The following is a 15498-nucleotide window of genomic DNA, read 5'->3' as shown; positions in this document are numbered from 1 at the left end:
TGAGAAACTAGAATCGACAGTGTAGCCCCACAGAAAGTATTTCTGGCCCATTCTCTCATTGCTCTCTGAGGGTATTGGGCATCCAAGGAAGAGAAAAGCATAGCGAACAAGCATGGCATGGCCCCATGTGTATAGTCAGAACCAGAGCCAGAACTTGTTCTGTCTGAATCCCCGACCATGCTTCTCCTGTTCCATCACAGTTTTAGCAGATGTTTTTGAAGTCAGAGATGCTCTCTCCTTGATTTTATCACTACATCTATGTCTTAATTACTCAGACATAATAACATTATGCAGTACCACATTTTATCAAGAGTGAATATGAAGTTGAATATAAAACTAAAATAAAATTTCATACCTCATTTAATGAAGAGAACAAGAAAATAACCACAGAGGTATAAATTAAGCAGCATATTTCTAAATGCTCATGAGTCAACAAGAAATGAAAAAGAAAATCTGAAGACAGAATAACTCATGATAATGCAAATATACTTCTTTAAGTTTTAAAGTAATCCTTTGAGAGAAATTCATAGTTATGAATACTTACATTGGAAAAGAAGAATTACTTAAACTCAATAACATTTGCTTTCATTTTACGATGGAAAAAGCAAATGAAATGCAAAGTCAGCAAAAAGAATATAATAAAAATAAGAGTAAAGCTAATTAAGTACAGTCTATCTTAGCAACAAAACAATATAATCTCTGAAAAAGGTGAAATTGGGACTATAAATAATACAGTACAGAAAATGAAAGCACCAATTACAAATATCAGTAATGACAGTGAAACCTCCATGAAAATTCTACAGGCATAAAATGATAATAAGAAATGAGGTAACAAGAGAGGCATGCGAATAATGTGAATACGCAGATGAATTTATAAAACAATTCCTGGAAAGAATAATTCTCAAAACTGCCACAAGAACAGACAACTGGAATGACTTCTAAAGAAACTAAACTTAAAACTGAAAGCTTTCTTTTAAAACACTAGGCCCAGAGAATTAATAGGTAATTTTGAAAAATCGATCTTACAATAATAACGATTTTACACATAGGTATTCAGAAGGGGGGATCATTATCCACCTCATGTCCCCCCTCGTTAGTGACAGGAGTCAAAGTCACCATAAGAAGCCAGTGCCTTTCATGAACACTGAGATGTACCAAAACCTTAACATGAGCACAAATCTTTGACAAAACATGAGCAAAATGAGTCAAGCAATACATTAAAAAGACAAGACATGCTGATGTGGAGGTATATTCCAAGAAGGCAAAACTGGATGAACTTTTCAAAGTCAGTCACTGCAAATCATCATACGGACAGATTATAAAGAGGAAAAACACTCCCAAGAGCCACTCAATAGATGAAGATAAAAATGCAACAAAATTCAACACCCTCATTGAAACATTTTTTTTTAGAAACTTAATCACCCATGCAGATAGAAGCTATTGAATAACGTGATACGGTGTGAATACTTGTCCTCAAGTTGGGGATACCACGAAGGTGACTCACTCTTGTGACTTCTACTGACCACTGCATTGGAGGACCCCAAAGAAGTAGAATTCAAAGTAATCAAAGATATCATGCTGAGAAAGGAAATTAAAATCTATCTTTTTAGGGGTAAAAAGATCATGGATGCAGAAAATCCTAGACAACCCAAATCCTAAGCAAATGAAACAAACAAAGGGGCTACCATTTTGGTAGTCAATCTACAAGGTCAAAAGATCCAGCTCAGTGCATAAAAATCAATTAATGGCTCTTGCACAATTTATCAAGGAATCATCTGAAGCTGAAACTTTAAAGATTGCTGCTAAAATAGCATCAAAAACCCAAAATGTTTCAGGATAAATTTAATAATCTATATGCAAGGCTTGTGCTCTCAAATCTAAGAAAAAAAAGGGAAAATAGGAAAAGCTATTGATTAAAACATTAATAAAGACACAAATAAATGGAGAACTATATCATGTTCATGGACTGGAAAGCAATGGTTTTAAGATTTCAATTCTCCCCAAATTGGTTTATATTTTAATAGAGTCAGAATCCCAGTTCCAGAATATGTGTCAGGTAACAAGCTGTAAAAATATGCATCTCCTGAAACCGTCAAATAACCTGGGGGAGGAAGGCAGGGTGTGTGTAGTATCTGATTTCATGACTTTCTTGGAAGTCATGCAAATTCAAATAGAACGACACTGGTAGGCCAAAGGATTCACAGAACACAGTAGGAAATGCAGAAAGAGACCCAATCTCAGGGTCTATTGAATTTTTGGACAAGTTTTCAAAATAGTTCAACAAAAATGGAATGATTTTTCAAGGCAAAATTCTTTATATCTTACAGTACATAAGATATAAAATATAAATAAAAACAAATATTTTCAGGGCTGGGGAGATGGCTTAGTGGAATAAGCACTTCCCTGGCAAGTGCAAGGGCCTGAGTTCAACCCCTGGTTCTGCCAAAAAAAATAAAAAAATAAAAAAATTAAAAAAAATAAATATTTTCAAAAGGGTCACAAAAATACTAATCTTTCAGAAGAAACTGTAAGATATTTTTAACCTAATGTTAAAGCTGCTAACATAGGGCTTAGAAAACAACTAAACAAAACTGATATACATAAAAAATTGATAAAATAATTTCAGAATTTTTTTGAAAATCTTTATCAAAAAATGGATTCCCAAACTGGATAAAATTATACATTTGAAAAAGATTTATATTAAACATGTGTGTGGCTGATTATCCATTAAATTAAAAACAAATGACCCAAAATGGACTAAAGCCTTCATGAATGTTTTACAAAAAGGATTAATTGGTGATTGATAAATTTACGAGAAAGTGCTCAATAGCATTAGTGTCTGAGAAATGAAAATTCACGAATAGTGTGATACCACTATTCATCTATGAGTACGGCTAAAATTTCAACATTTGATAACTCCAAAAGTTGGCAAGGAAGCACAGCATCTGAAATTTGAGCGCATTCTGACAGGCTGTGTGAAAGGATATAGCCTCCTGGAAAACGGGCTTGGCAGATTCTCAAAGTGAAACATCCACCTTCCCTTAATCCTTCTCATTATCGTGTTGTAAAATGACCGCACATTTAACATGCTTACACTAACTTTCTCTTCTTTTATCTTTTGTTCTAGCTGGCTAGATGAAACCATGCTGTCAATAAAAGTCCATCTGGTATATTTCTCTTATTCTGTATCCTAGTCTCTTCCCTTTTTATTTTTGATGTAGTACTAAGAACGCTTTCTGAATGAACTCAGGAAATGTTTATATCTATAAAGAAGGAAGGTAGCTCGGATTCCCCCTCTGAATTTCAGCTTTAGCTGGCCCAAACCAGAGGCTGAGTAAACAAAGACAATCTCTCTGGGACCACTGGACCTAAGAAGGTCTGACTCTCAGCACAACTCCTCTGACTTCCTGGAACCATACTTCCTGTACCTAACATTGTCCACAATACACTCAAAGCAGGGAGTTCTGTACCAGAAGAGCTACTCAAATGGGTTGGGGGCAGACTCGTGCATCGCCCCTACATAAAATATTTTACTTGGTTGTTTCAATTTTTATTTTGATAAGACATTAATAATTTATATCATTTTCCCATAATTGCCTCCCAGAGTACAAGCCTCAGAAGAAGCGTCCCACATAATGTTTCATCCGTAAGAAACTACAAGTGAAATATATTTGAAACACGCTTCTGTCATAAACCCCGTGGATATCCATATCAAATGCTAGCTGACATATTAAAGACCCTAAGGGTTCCTGAGAGAAAGAAATCTGATTGATTTTGTTAAACCTATAATCATATTTGATTATAAAACCCTCTGTCAAATAACATCTATCAAAACCTTGTGGAAATCATAATGAGGTAACACTCATTGAATATTTTTTTTTAATTTATTTGTTTGTGTGTGTGTGTGTGTGTGTGTGTGTGGCCAGCTCAGCCCACCAGGGGGCGGGGCTGGCTGGCACGTGGTGCTGGGGGATTGAACCGCGGTCCCTGTGCTTTGCTAAGCTTGTTCTAAGTAGGTGCTTTAGACCACTGAGCCATCTCACCAGCCCTGAATATTTAGTATAAATTATGATACACGATATATTTCGAGTACTTTAAAACGACCCAATGTGGTGTTGGTATTATTGTGTCCACTTTAAATGCTAGGAGAGATTGTGTGACTTCACAGAGTTCGGATCCACAGAAACCAGAATTTCAACAGGCTCTTTGGACTTTAAAGTTCAGCAGATGCAGGATGGGCCCATAATCATTCCCAGGGAGGCCTGAGGAGTTGACGCTGGGCATTGACACTAATGTACCATGTGCATCAATCAGGCTTGAGAGCGGTCCCTGAGGGGTGGGAGCAATGGCTCATCCTCATCTTGCCAACCAAGACTTCTGAGGCATCCACACTGCCGGCCTTACTCATTTCTTTCTCACTGGTAATAAAACATTCCAATGTATCTGCTGGCTCACTGGCTTTAAAAAGAAAATCCTTCAGTCCCAGTGCAAAATGTGACCAGTATAAACTAGCTTTTTTGTTTTTGTTTTTGTTTTTGTTTTTGTTTTTTTTGTTTTGTTTAGTCTTTTAGTTTTGATATAAACATTTTAAGTTCTAGGATCCAGGATGATTCTGAATGACCTGATCGCACATGTGATGACATCATGACTTCTTTTTTTTTTTTCCCCCCAGAAAATGGAAACATCTTCCTGGAAGGGGTGCATTGCCTGGGATTCCGTGTCAGGGGAGAGACCCAGAAAACTCTTTCGCCAGTCTGCTTTGGGGCAACAGCTGCACAACAGCTCGCACAACAGGCTTCACAAATTTTATTTATTGTATAAAAAGTCATATTAACATAGAAATCAGTTCTGCAATATTTAAAATCTTATTTAATTGCCATTTTAGCAATTATAGCTGCAAATACATTACAAAACTACTTAAATATTGATACAGGGCATCTAAAGTGATGCTTTAAAACTTACATATTTTTGAGAACTAGCATTCTATACCTTACTTCTATACAATTCAACAATTGCTATTTGCATCTTACTATTATGAATAACTCTTTAAGGATACAATGGGTGCATAATTATTGGTTATTTGGGAAAATCCTGTAAAAATTAGGTCAGATTATGAGATTATTTTTGTGACTCTTGAATTCTGTCATTAATCAGTTTTAAAAATGTCTTCACACCTTACGAATGACAGGTGGCTATTCCTTTTAGTACGTTCTTCATAGTTCTGAATATTTTCTTTTTCCTTTTCATGACTGTATCAGGTAAAAAATCATGCTTCATTATTATGATCATATGAATTATTCAGCAACATTTGGGCACTAAAATACTACCATGATTTGAGCAGCATTTATCTTCACGCCGATGGGCACCTCCGCCCACAAGTTTTCGCTCTGCTTTGCCTCACGGCTACACGTCAGACGCTGCGCCAGGGCAGCAGCGCTCTCCCTCTTGGTCCTCTGCTCTTCTACCCACCACTACGTTACACGGGCAGTTCACAGACTCGGCCGCCGCGAGCATGCTTTACCTTTCTGTTTCACCACGGCTGCTCTGTCAACCTCCCCTTTGGCATTTCTAGCATGACAGACGTAGTTGCGCCTGAGATCCTCGGGGGTAACTTTCTTGATGCTCAAAGCCTGGGTTCTTGTTTCATCTTCTGTGTTTGAATAAATTATACTAGAGAAAGGGGAAAGAAAAAAATCAAAGCATCTGTGAACACAAGAGCTGAATCATATAAGGAGGCAGCCACAGAACCCCCACATGAGGGCAGAAAGAATGTTTGCAGACAGTGTTGCCTGAAATACGATGTGTGTAACAGCGAACAGTTAGATATTGACACTACAGCTCACCATCTACACCGTACACCATCCCAATAACGACAGCGAATCCTAATGCTAGCTTCTTGCTATGACCCTCTCCGCAAAGTAAAATGTCTCTTTCGCTCAAACTTCTGATGCAGGATGCTCTCTTCCTTTAGTGATTAGATTCCTTGGGTTCTGTGGCAGGTTTTCCCATTTCCTGCTACATATTTTGAGTAAAGTAACTAATGTTTGCATGTTTGGTTTTTTTTTTTTGTTTTGTTTTGTTTTGTTTTTTTGTTCTGGTACTGGGGATTGAACTCAGGACCTGGTGCTTGCTGTGCAAGCGCTTATTCTACTGAGCTGTCTCCCCAGCCCTGTTTGCATGTTTTGTGTTTTGTAAAAGAGGAAAGTCCTAATAGCTACCCAGTGCACTGGGTGTATTAATTTACCCAAGAATGCTGAGCCCTGAGTATGTGTACGGATACTCAGAAGAACAAAGCTTAACAAATAGTGATGCAGGCTGTCACATCATCTCACAGGAGCAGCGGTTGCACTTGGGGGAGTCTGGAAGCTTGGATGCTGAACACAGAATATGTTGGTCATGGTTCAATCCTAATGCTATAAAGAAAAAAAATGGCTCAGAGCAGGAAAACTGAAACTAAATATATCCAAAATCAGGGAGGCAAAGATCAAGTACTTCGGGTCTAAGATCAAGATTTAAAATCCCTTTGAACTACTCTGCTCCTATACCTGGCTGTCCTCCGGGTGTCCTGTTGAGTTAGGTTTGCTGGCTATCAGTCCTACAATTCTGGTTGAAGGTGTGGTTTGGATCAGCCTAAGCTTCGCCCTGACAGATACTGAGGACATGTCCCAATCTCAGAAAGGAGGAAGGTGACTGCGTTGTTATTTATTATTCATTGTTTCTATGGAGATGGGGAATCAACGATGAGAATTCCTAAAATGACCAGTAACTCTCCCTTGGAGCCTCCAGCCAAGAGTTTCACAAAGTCCTTTCTGCAGAATGTAACTCAAGTTCGGAAAGGTTGTGTCTTTTTATAGTTTCACATCTCTAACCTCTAAGCCTTTGCATGTGATGTTTCCCTTATGGGGAAGTCTTCCCAATTCTTTGTCCAAGTAATTTCTACCTAAATCCTTATTTTGATAATGGATCCTCTGAGAAGCTCCTAAACTCAACCATAAAACTGACTAAATCTCCTAAAACTGCTTCAATATCTTCTTAAACCTTCTTATGCTAAGATTTCCAAGACTGCTTACCACATTAGAATGCAATGCCTATTCTGTCCTTGTTACTCTTATAAAACCTCCTGCTAAGGAACTAAGTATCCAATACAAAGTAAACATTTTATAATTGATGCACAGATTCCAAACTTATTGTTAAGAGAAAAATTCAAGCTTTTGAATTCTATCTATACATAGGTGATAAAACTCAAGAGTTGAGAATCTCTTAGTCACGCAATTGATTAGATACTAATTGTGTTAAGAATTTCTGTGAGGGCTGGTGAGAGATAGCTTGGAAGTCTAAGCAGCTGCCTAGCAAGCAAAAGGATCTGAGTTTGATCTCTGGTACCACTGGCATGGCCGGCTCTGAACCCTGGGCAGGCCGTGCCAGCCACCAAAACTGGTTGTGGTGTCACACTCCTGCAATCCCAGCGCTCGGGAGGCTGAGAGAGGAACATCTCTATGAGTCTGAGCTGCATAGCGAGACCTTGCACCAAATAAATAAATTTTTAAAAAAAGAGTTGCAGTTGGTAATGGTGTATTTCATTTGCAGAGAAGTATTGTGCTTTTAAATACTTATATTCTCTTATCAAAACTTCAGGCTTATTTAAGAGTAAAATGCCCCATATTGTTATTTCTTAAGTGAATGATATAATTATGCAACTATTTGAAAGATAAAAATTTAGAAATATGAAGGTATTTAGTCAACATTTTAAAAATGATTATATATTTAAGGAGGAACAAAATAGGAAACATGTGATCACATGTAAAGTAATGTGATACAGTAAAGTAATTAAACATATATAATAAATAATTTCTGTAGCACCAAATATATGCTTATACTCCAGAACCATAGCAAAGGCCGAGAACTACTTTCATTATTCTCAGCCCTACAACGAACCTTTCCACTCGTGTCGGGCAGGCTTTCTTCTTACTTTCAAGTGAGCATCATAAATGTGTGGATTTTGCTCCACTTAAGACAATAGCAAGCAATGGGAAAACTACTGTAGGCATGGCAAGCCATACGACATTCTAATCTAGTTCTTTAGCAGACATTAGGTGGTATACGACTCGTGCATTGCAGGTGTAGCAGCTACAGTTTGTGAAAACCGACACTAAAGACCTGAAAATCTTCACAACTTCTGTGAATGATGGAAAAAGATAAAAATTTTTATTTTCATTGATGATTATATATCAAACAGCCTTCGATGGAGAGGCAAGGTTAGTCACTTCCTTGAGGCCCCATAATACCTTTCGCTAATGGTGATGTCAACAGTGATGTCGTCAGGTTTTTTTCCATCAATGGTCCACCAAACCTCATTGTGAGAGTCCTTAATAAAACTGAAGTAGACTGTACAGGGGATGACTAGCTCCTCTCCTAAAATAACAACAGAAAGAAATTATCAGATGAAGCTCTCCCATTAGGAACTTTCACAGGATTTGTTATATTGATCTAATTCTCTGGTGTACTGCCACAAGTGATCCATCATATTTCATTCCCAAACCAAGCAAACCAAAAGACAAAACCAAAAAAAAAAAGTCAATAACTTTACATAAAATTACTAGAATGACCATTTTAATATAACCTAAATATGCTGTAAAAAGGCAGTGTGTGTTCAAAAGACTCTGACTGTGTACTCTTCTTCAGCTCCAACTTAAAACATAGAAAGCTGGAATCACTAGATGTAAACAGTAACATAAGCTGCTCTTCAGCTCCAATTTAAAGGCCGTATGCTTTTAGGTGCTAAACTTCCATGAACCGCCCCTCTCTTTTAATTCCTTCCTAAGCAAAAGGTGACAGGATGATTCTCTAGATCTTTGGTTCTTTCCAAAGAAGATACCATCACGGAAAGAGCTGGTCACAGAGGCCTCATCTTGAAATGCTCAAGCTTGTCAGCAAACTTAGAGACAACTTAAAAATAGAAATTCTAAGATATCTTTAGCTTTTTTCTGACAAGGCTATCTTGAGAGAGAGGAGAGGGAGGGAGGGAGGGAGGGAGAGAGGGAGAGAGAAAAACTACAGTAGCAATAGCCATACACTCAGCAAAAACTGTGCTCAAAATTTACATCTCTTAATATCCTTATCTTAATAAAACATTATGAGTTATTTTAGGCAAAAGCTGTAACTTGCAAATGTTAAAGGGCCTGCCTAGGACAAATTATTGATAAGCAACTTTTATGTCAGATTGGGACTAAATCTCCCACCTCAGCTTGCCTAAAACAATTCTGTTTTAATCACGCTTCTTTGACTTCTATTAATATTGAAAGCTTTCATTCTCCACAAGTATCTAGCTTTAGATGATAAACTATGTTGTCACTTTAATTAGAACTTAGCTTTATCTGGCTAAGTGGTCACATTTTAGTCCCCATCCTAATGCATGGCTTTTAAGTCTTTTCAATTCAGTTTCCCCTATCTATATTTCACTGAAGAAGATAAAGTGAAGAATTCACGAATGTTTTTATAAGCAAGATTAACAATTACCCTGACAGTGAGAAGAATGTTCCATTCCTATAAATTGTCACAGCTAATTCCAAGAAACTTGGTTTGAAGTTAACATATGACTAATGTGTTCTCTATGTTTTTTTTTTTTAATTAAGGCAAATCATATTTGCAAGCATAGTTTTGTGTTTTTTGTTTTGGGTGGTGTTGTTCTCAGCTTTTACTGATCAGATTATATTATTTTTAGTATACTTTAAACAAATGCTCTTTTATGCCATTCATTGTGTCTGGACTGGATTTATCATGATGGATACAATGAAGAAAATGCTAGAATGTCCTGTTCTTTTCTATTCACTTAACTGTGTGAGGCTTTGAGTCAGAAGAACTTAATTAGCTCTCACTGATGAGTTACCCAGGATTTTTCTCTAGATTAAAAATTATAAAAACCAATGGGAGACTGAGGCAGTCACAGGAAACATTCAACTGTGTTCTCCACGCAGGTGTAAAAACCGTATCAATTTTTCTGTGTGACAGTCACAGTCTGGTCTCCAAGACGCACCCCCTGACTTTTGCTAGTAGCATAGAAATTTAAAGATGTCTTTTGCTCATATCTCCGCAAAGCACAGCGCTGTGCATCAAGCAGAAATCACTCTCTGGAGAGGAAGACTGCTACAAGGAGAGGAAGGCACAGATGCTGAGAAGACAGAGGCAGAGAATCCTGACTTGGCTGCCTATGACACCGCCAAGTAGCTCACCTCTACAGTTCCCTCAATTTCTGCCCTCAGCATTTTTGATTTAAACTCATGCATTTCTTTATAATGACTCCCTGTTGTCTTTTGCTAACTTAAATGGCATTTTGCTTCTTGTAATTAAGAGAATCTAACTAAAATTCAATTGCACAGCTATAATTACCCGGTTCTTTCTCGTAGATCACATGATCGTTGGGGGAGTAAATCTTGGGAGGCGATGCATCTCTTGGAGAGCCTGTGATATAGAAAATAAAAAAGAGATAATGTTAAATCACATGGCTTTGCACAGCTTTTCTATTTCTAAGCAGATCCATAGTTTTATTTATCTTTACTGTCCTTCATTCAGTTAAAGCAAGCAGCTAGGTATAACATCCTAGAAAGTATGTATTTAGTCTCCATTAATGGTGCTTAACCAAAAGCTCTTAATTCTTTTTAATGTCTTGAGTGTTATGGTGAATGTGAGTACCTTGTGTTACCTCTTAACTATGTGGTATTTGTTCCCACTTTAAGCTCTAAAGCTTCTAAGCTCCTTGGGCCCTCTGGAGTGACAAGTTTCTTTCTGTGTGCTAATCGGAGGAGTGGGAGTCATTGGTTCCTCAAGAGTTTTACAGTGAAGACTGGAAGCAAGAAAGAGAAGCAAGGTATGATATAAAGATGTGGAACTTTCAGGCCCAAACTCCAAGCTCCAGGGAGAAGAGAGGGCTAGAAATTGAACAGCCAATAGTCAGTGACTTAGTCAACCATGTCTGTATAATACAACCTCCATAATCTCCAGCAGCGAGGCTTGGAGAGCATCCCAGTTTGTGAATGAACACATCCTTGTGTGAAGCCAGCGAGCGGGTGACACCCCCAGCATCACTCAGTACCCTTTTACACCTCCCTCTATGTGGCTCTTCACCTGGGAGTTCATTTGAAATCTTCGTAGTAGCCCTTATGGAAAACTAGCAAATATAAGCAAAATGACTTCTTGCATTTTGTGAGCAAGAAATTCTACAGGAAAAAAATCATAGAATTTAAGAAGAAGTCGTAGGATCCATCAGTTTGAAAGCAGGTGGGACAGAAACGTGGGGAGCCTGGGGACCCACTGCTTACAACTGACATCTGAAGGGGAAAAGCAGGGCAGTCCTATGGGACGGAGCCCTGGAACTGTGGGAATCTCTGCCAACTCCAAGAGATCAGAATCACATTGATTTAAATTGTAGGAAACACAGGTGGTATCCTCAGAGGACTGCAGGATCACTTGGTTCGGAAAACTCACATCTTTTGGTGACATGTGTTGTGAGCACAGAAAAACAAACGTTTTCTTTATAAGGGAATTTTTAAAAAGCATACTGAGTTCCTCTCACGTTTCAGGATAGACTGTTTAACTTAGGTCCTTGACTTCCAAAGCCTCTATGAGACAGACATCTCATTTATGTCATGTACAGTATAATTAATAGCTTTAATGTCTTAATTATTTGTATTCTAAATACTTCTTCCTTTTAGACAGCAAATTAGTACACAGTATGATGCTAATAGGTATGTTCAATTTATAATTCATGATTGTTGGATTTATTATTGAGGTATTTACCTACCAAATCCTCCGATTGTTTGATATGAGACCTAGTTAAAAGTTTTAAAGAAATGCATGCATAAATGGAAATTTTAAATGTATCCCTGTAAAACTTTTTTTGACAGTACCAAGGATCAAACTTGGGAGCCTATGCTTGCCAGGCAGGCACTTATGCCACTGAGCTATCTCCCCAGCCCATAAATGGAAATTTTAGAACAACAGTTACCTAACGGATGGTACCATTCATAGGATTACTGCTTTTTATACTCATCTGTATTCCTAAATTGAAAGAAAAAAGCCTAGGGTTTCTTTTCATAGTTTAAAGATTCAGACAGCAGGTTTTAATCATGACTTGGCCATATATTCATCATATGGACCCAAGTTTTATTTAAAGGCAAACATTCCCTAACTTGAAGAAAAGGATACATAAAAACCAATCTTACAGAGTAGTATGAGGAATGAATTAATACACATTAATGCATTCAATTGTGATATGCAGCAAGGATTGAATGTTTCATGGTGTCATAAAAGTTAACTTGTGTTGCTTGAAAGTGAGACCAAAAAACCCAAAAAAACCTCTTACCCAGGCTGTGCCTGTCAGCTGGTATACCTATGATACACCTGTTCTCAAATGTACAAAACTGGATACACTTAATTATGTACATTAGGAACAACAGCTGGGATGAGTATATGCTTAAATAGCTTGTGGCTGCTAAAATCTATTCACGGTAGACTCAGTCATGGACTCATGCAGTATTTTTATTGTCCTGAATTAACCACCACCCCCAGAATTCCTTGAAAAGTGAAGAGAAATGATTATAAAACTACTTGAATTTAATTTATGTGCACTATGTTAAAACCTTTTTGGATTGTGTGTTTGTTTGTTTTGTAATTTATACCAAATTGGGTATCCATCTAGTAGAAGAGCCCCGAACAGAGCACAAAGATTTAGAATGACTGGTTCCACTAACTCAGGGCATGCTGCTAAACTGGGGACTTGCTGTTTCTGGGCCTCACCATTTTCATTTAATCAAACATGAGAATGGAAAAATATTATTCACATGTTGTATTAAACAGGGTAGACAGGCATGATGGAATTCATGGTTTGCCCCTAAAAGCCACATAGACTGACATCATTTCTCTTGCTATCTGGATTTGATGGAAGTTCCAACTATCGAGGAACTCTCTCGTCCATTTCTGTTTTTCACTTCGTTCTCTTGGTGCAAAACCACAGTTGAGAACTGCTGGCAAATAACACCACCGACACAAGCAGCAGTTTCAGTACATAGGATGATATGGTATACGTAACTGAAGTAAAACACTTTTTAGGCAACAATATCCTATTTATTCAATCTCCTTTGCTTGCCTGGAACTCTATTAACACAGATGTGTAGTGTTTCTAATACTCTAAATTATTAAGCAATCTTAGTTCCAGACAGATAAGGCGAATTGGAGAACATGATCAAAGCCAAATGGCTAACAAACAGAAGTGATGTCATCTGAACACCAATCTGCCTGGTATACTTTCTGTACCCCTGTATGCCTTGTTTTGTTCATTCACACACGTGTGCAGTCAGCTCATAATTTGTGAACACGTACTTTGTACAAGGAGTTGCTGAAGGCTTGGAGGATAGTGCAATGCACAAAAAGATGGCTCTTTTTATAGAGTTTACAGACTACATAATCAATTACTAGGAGTCAGAGTGAGAGTCCTGGAGTTTGGGTTGTGTGCACCTCGTGCAGGTCGTGCTTACCCACCACCTTTACAGTCACACTCCGGGTCAGGTGAAAGATGCGTCCGTTCTCCGGGTATGCAACGACACACGTGTAATTTCCATTATTTGATGTCAAGGGAAGTAAAAAATTCAAGTCCATGCCATCAGGCAGTACATTATGAAAACGCTCTACTTTATAACAACCCTAAAGAAGAAAAGATGCTTTTGCATTAGCTGCATTTATCACAAATATACAAACACAACTACTCTGGCATCTCATTCTTCACAGAACAATATCAAAATAAACTATCTTGTACCCTTTACAAAACTATTTTGGTCAGTTAACTGGACACCATTTCCACAAGGTGGAGTAAATTCCATTAACTTTTCTGCAAGAGGGGAATTATAAACACTAAGCGGAATTATTATTTCAAAAGCAGAGGTTTCCTGCCCACGATCCACAATTCACATCACTGGAGCCCCATGATGACTATGAAGCAAGACTAAAGTTTTGAAATGATGATAAAGACATTTTGAGCAACTGCGAACTCTGCTTGAGAACACAGCAGCTTTTCACATTGCTGCAATTATCACGGCTTTTATTAGTTTAAGGACAGACACACTTAATCAGATTAACCAGGAGCTAACTCCGATGCCATTGGCTAGTCTTGTCTTCTTTTATTTCATCTTTTTTTTTTTTAATGTATTTGCTACAGGGTCCCCCTACACAGCTCAGACACACGTGGTAATCCTCCTGTTTTCAGCCTCCTCAGTACTGAGATTACAGGCGCGTGTCATCATTCCCGGTCTCGATGGCTGGCTCAGCGCACCTGGGGGTGGGGCTGGAGCAGCATGCAGTACCTGGGATGGAATTCTATTTCATCTTATCCTTATAATGCAGTTGTATAGCCAGAATTTAAATATTAAAATCTTTTCCTTCGCCTTATCAAGATCTACGAGTGTATTTCTGTTTCCCATGTGTTCCTCCCACTCAGTGGATATTAAAAATTTCTGAGATTGCACTATCTCACAGAAATTAATTAGACTCTCGCTTGGATCTATTAGTCTCATCCAATGGCGACATAGTTTGTTTTATTTTAGTAAAAAAAAATCAGTCTCTCACTCATGATAAAAACATGTTGAATATTTGCTTTTCAAAAAACACTTTGCTTAAACAGCAAAATAAAGATGGATGGAAGGAAGCAAACAGACGGGCAGGAGATCTGGGAAGGGAAAAGAGAGGGTGGGGAGGAAAAAGACCAAGACACCATCTGCACATCTCCTAATCCTCTTAATGAACGTGTTTATTCTGTATCACACATAGTAATAAAATGCCTTTGCTTTCCTTTTATTCATCATTAATTCATGGATGACAAAAAAAGATGAGTTCACCTCTAAGGTCCTTTACCTCTTTAAAATCCTGATCTATTAATGACTTGCAGGCTCAGTTTCCTATATTCAGGTGTGTAGCATGAATTCTGGAACACTTAAAATTTTCTTCAATTCCTAGAGCATGTATTTTGAAATAAGACAGTTACCACAAGAGGCACATTTTGTAATTCTTTCTCACAGGAAGGATGTCTTTTGAGAACACACTGAACTTTGGCTGCGTGGAAAGGATCTGATGTAAACTCGAGTATGATATTTTCTCAGTGCAATTTCTCCTGTGTGGATAAACAGTGATTCTGGGCACTTGTCACATCAGCAGGAGATTTTAATACCCTCAGGTTATTGCAAAGAATGAAGTCACAGAGGCCTACACTGTTATAATGAATGTATGTCAGCCGGGGTTTAAATTGAGTATAGGATGTCTATAGAACATTATTGGACGTTTGTGGCACCTTTCATTTAAACAGTTCCAATAAATTTTTCCCTTTATTTGTTGGCTTAGCTGTTCTGAAATCCCTGTGAAGTAGACAGATAAGAATAGGTTCTGGTTTTACAGATTAAGAAAGAAGAAAGAAAGAAAGAAAGAAAGAAAGAAAGAAAGAAAGAAAGAAAGAAAGAA

The 15498-nt window shown here is 37.8% G+C and overlaps 1 protein-coding gene across 2 annotated transcripts in view; it reads right to left on the bottom strand.

The window, feature by feature from the left end:
• Il1rap (interleukin 1 receptor accessory protein) overlaps nucleotides 1–15498 on the bottom strand; it is a 138752-nt gene that overhangs the window by 23961 nt on the left and 99293 nt on the right. The window contains exons 6-10 of one of the 2 annotated variants that reach the window (XM_012516829.2): nucleotides 13530–13695; nucleotides 10387–10458; nucleotides 8286–8412; nucleotides 5522–5670; nucleotides 1520–1525 (exon numbers count right to left, since the gene is read on the bottom strand). In XM_012516829.2, the coding sequence (XP_012372283.2) occupies nucleotides 1520–1525; nucleotides 5522–5670; nucleotides 8286–8412; nucleotides 10387–10458; nucleotides 13530–13695 (520 nt within the window). The remainder of the gene's footprint in view (nucleotides 1–1519; nucleotides 1526–5521; nucleotides 5671–8285; nucleotides 8413–10386; nucleotides 10459–13529; nucleotides 13696–15498) is intronic. The other variant, XM_023700913.1, reaches the window with a different exon arrangement.

The sequence above is a fragment of the Octodon degus genome, unplaced genomic scaffold, assembly GCF_000260255.1.
Source record: "Octodon degus isolate 3935 unplaced genomic scaffold, OctDeg1.0 scaffold00128, whole genome shotgun sequence".
NCBI lineage: Eukaryota > Metazoa > Chordata > Mammalia > Rodentia > Octodontidae > Octodon > Octodon degus.
Note: the sequence above shows the minus strand (reverse complement) of the source record. Positions and strands in the feature narration are given on the sequence as shown.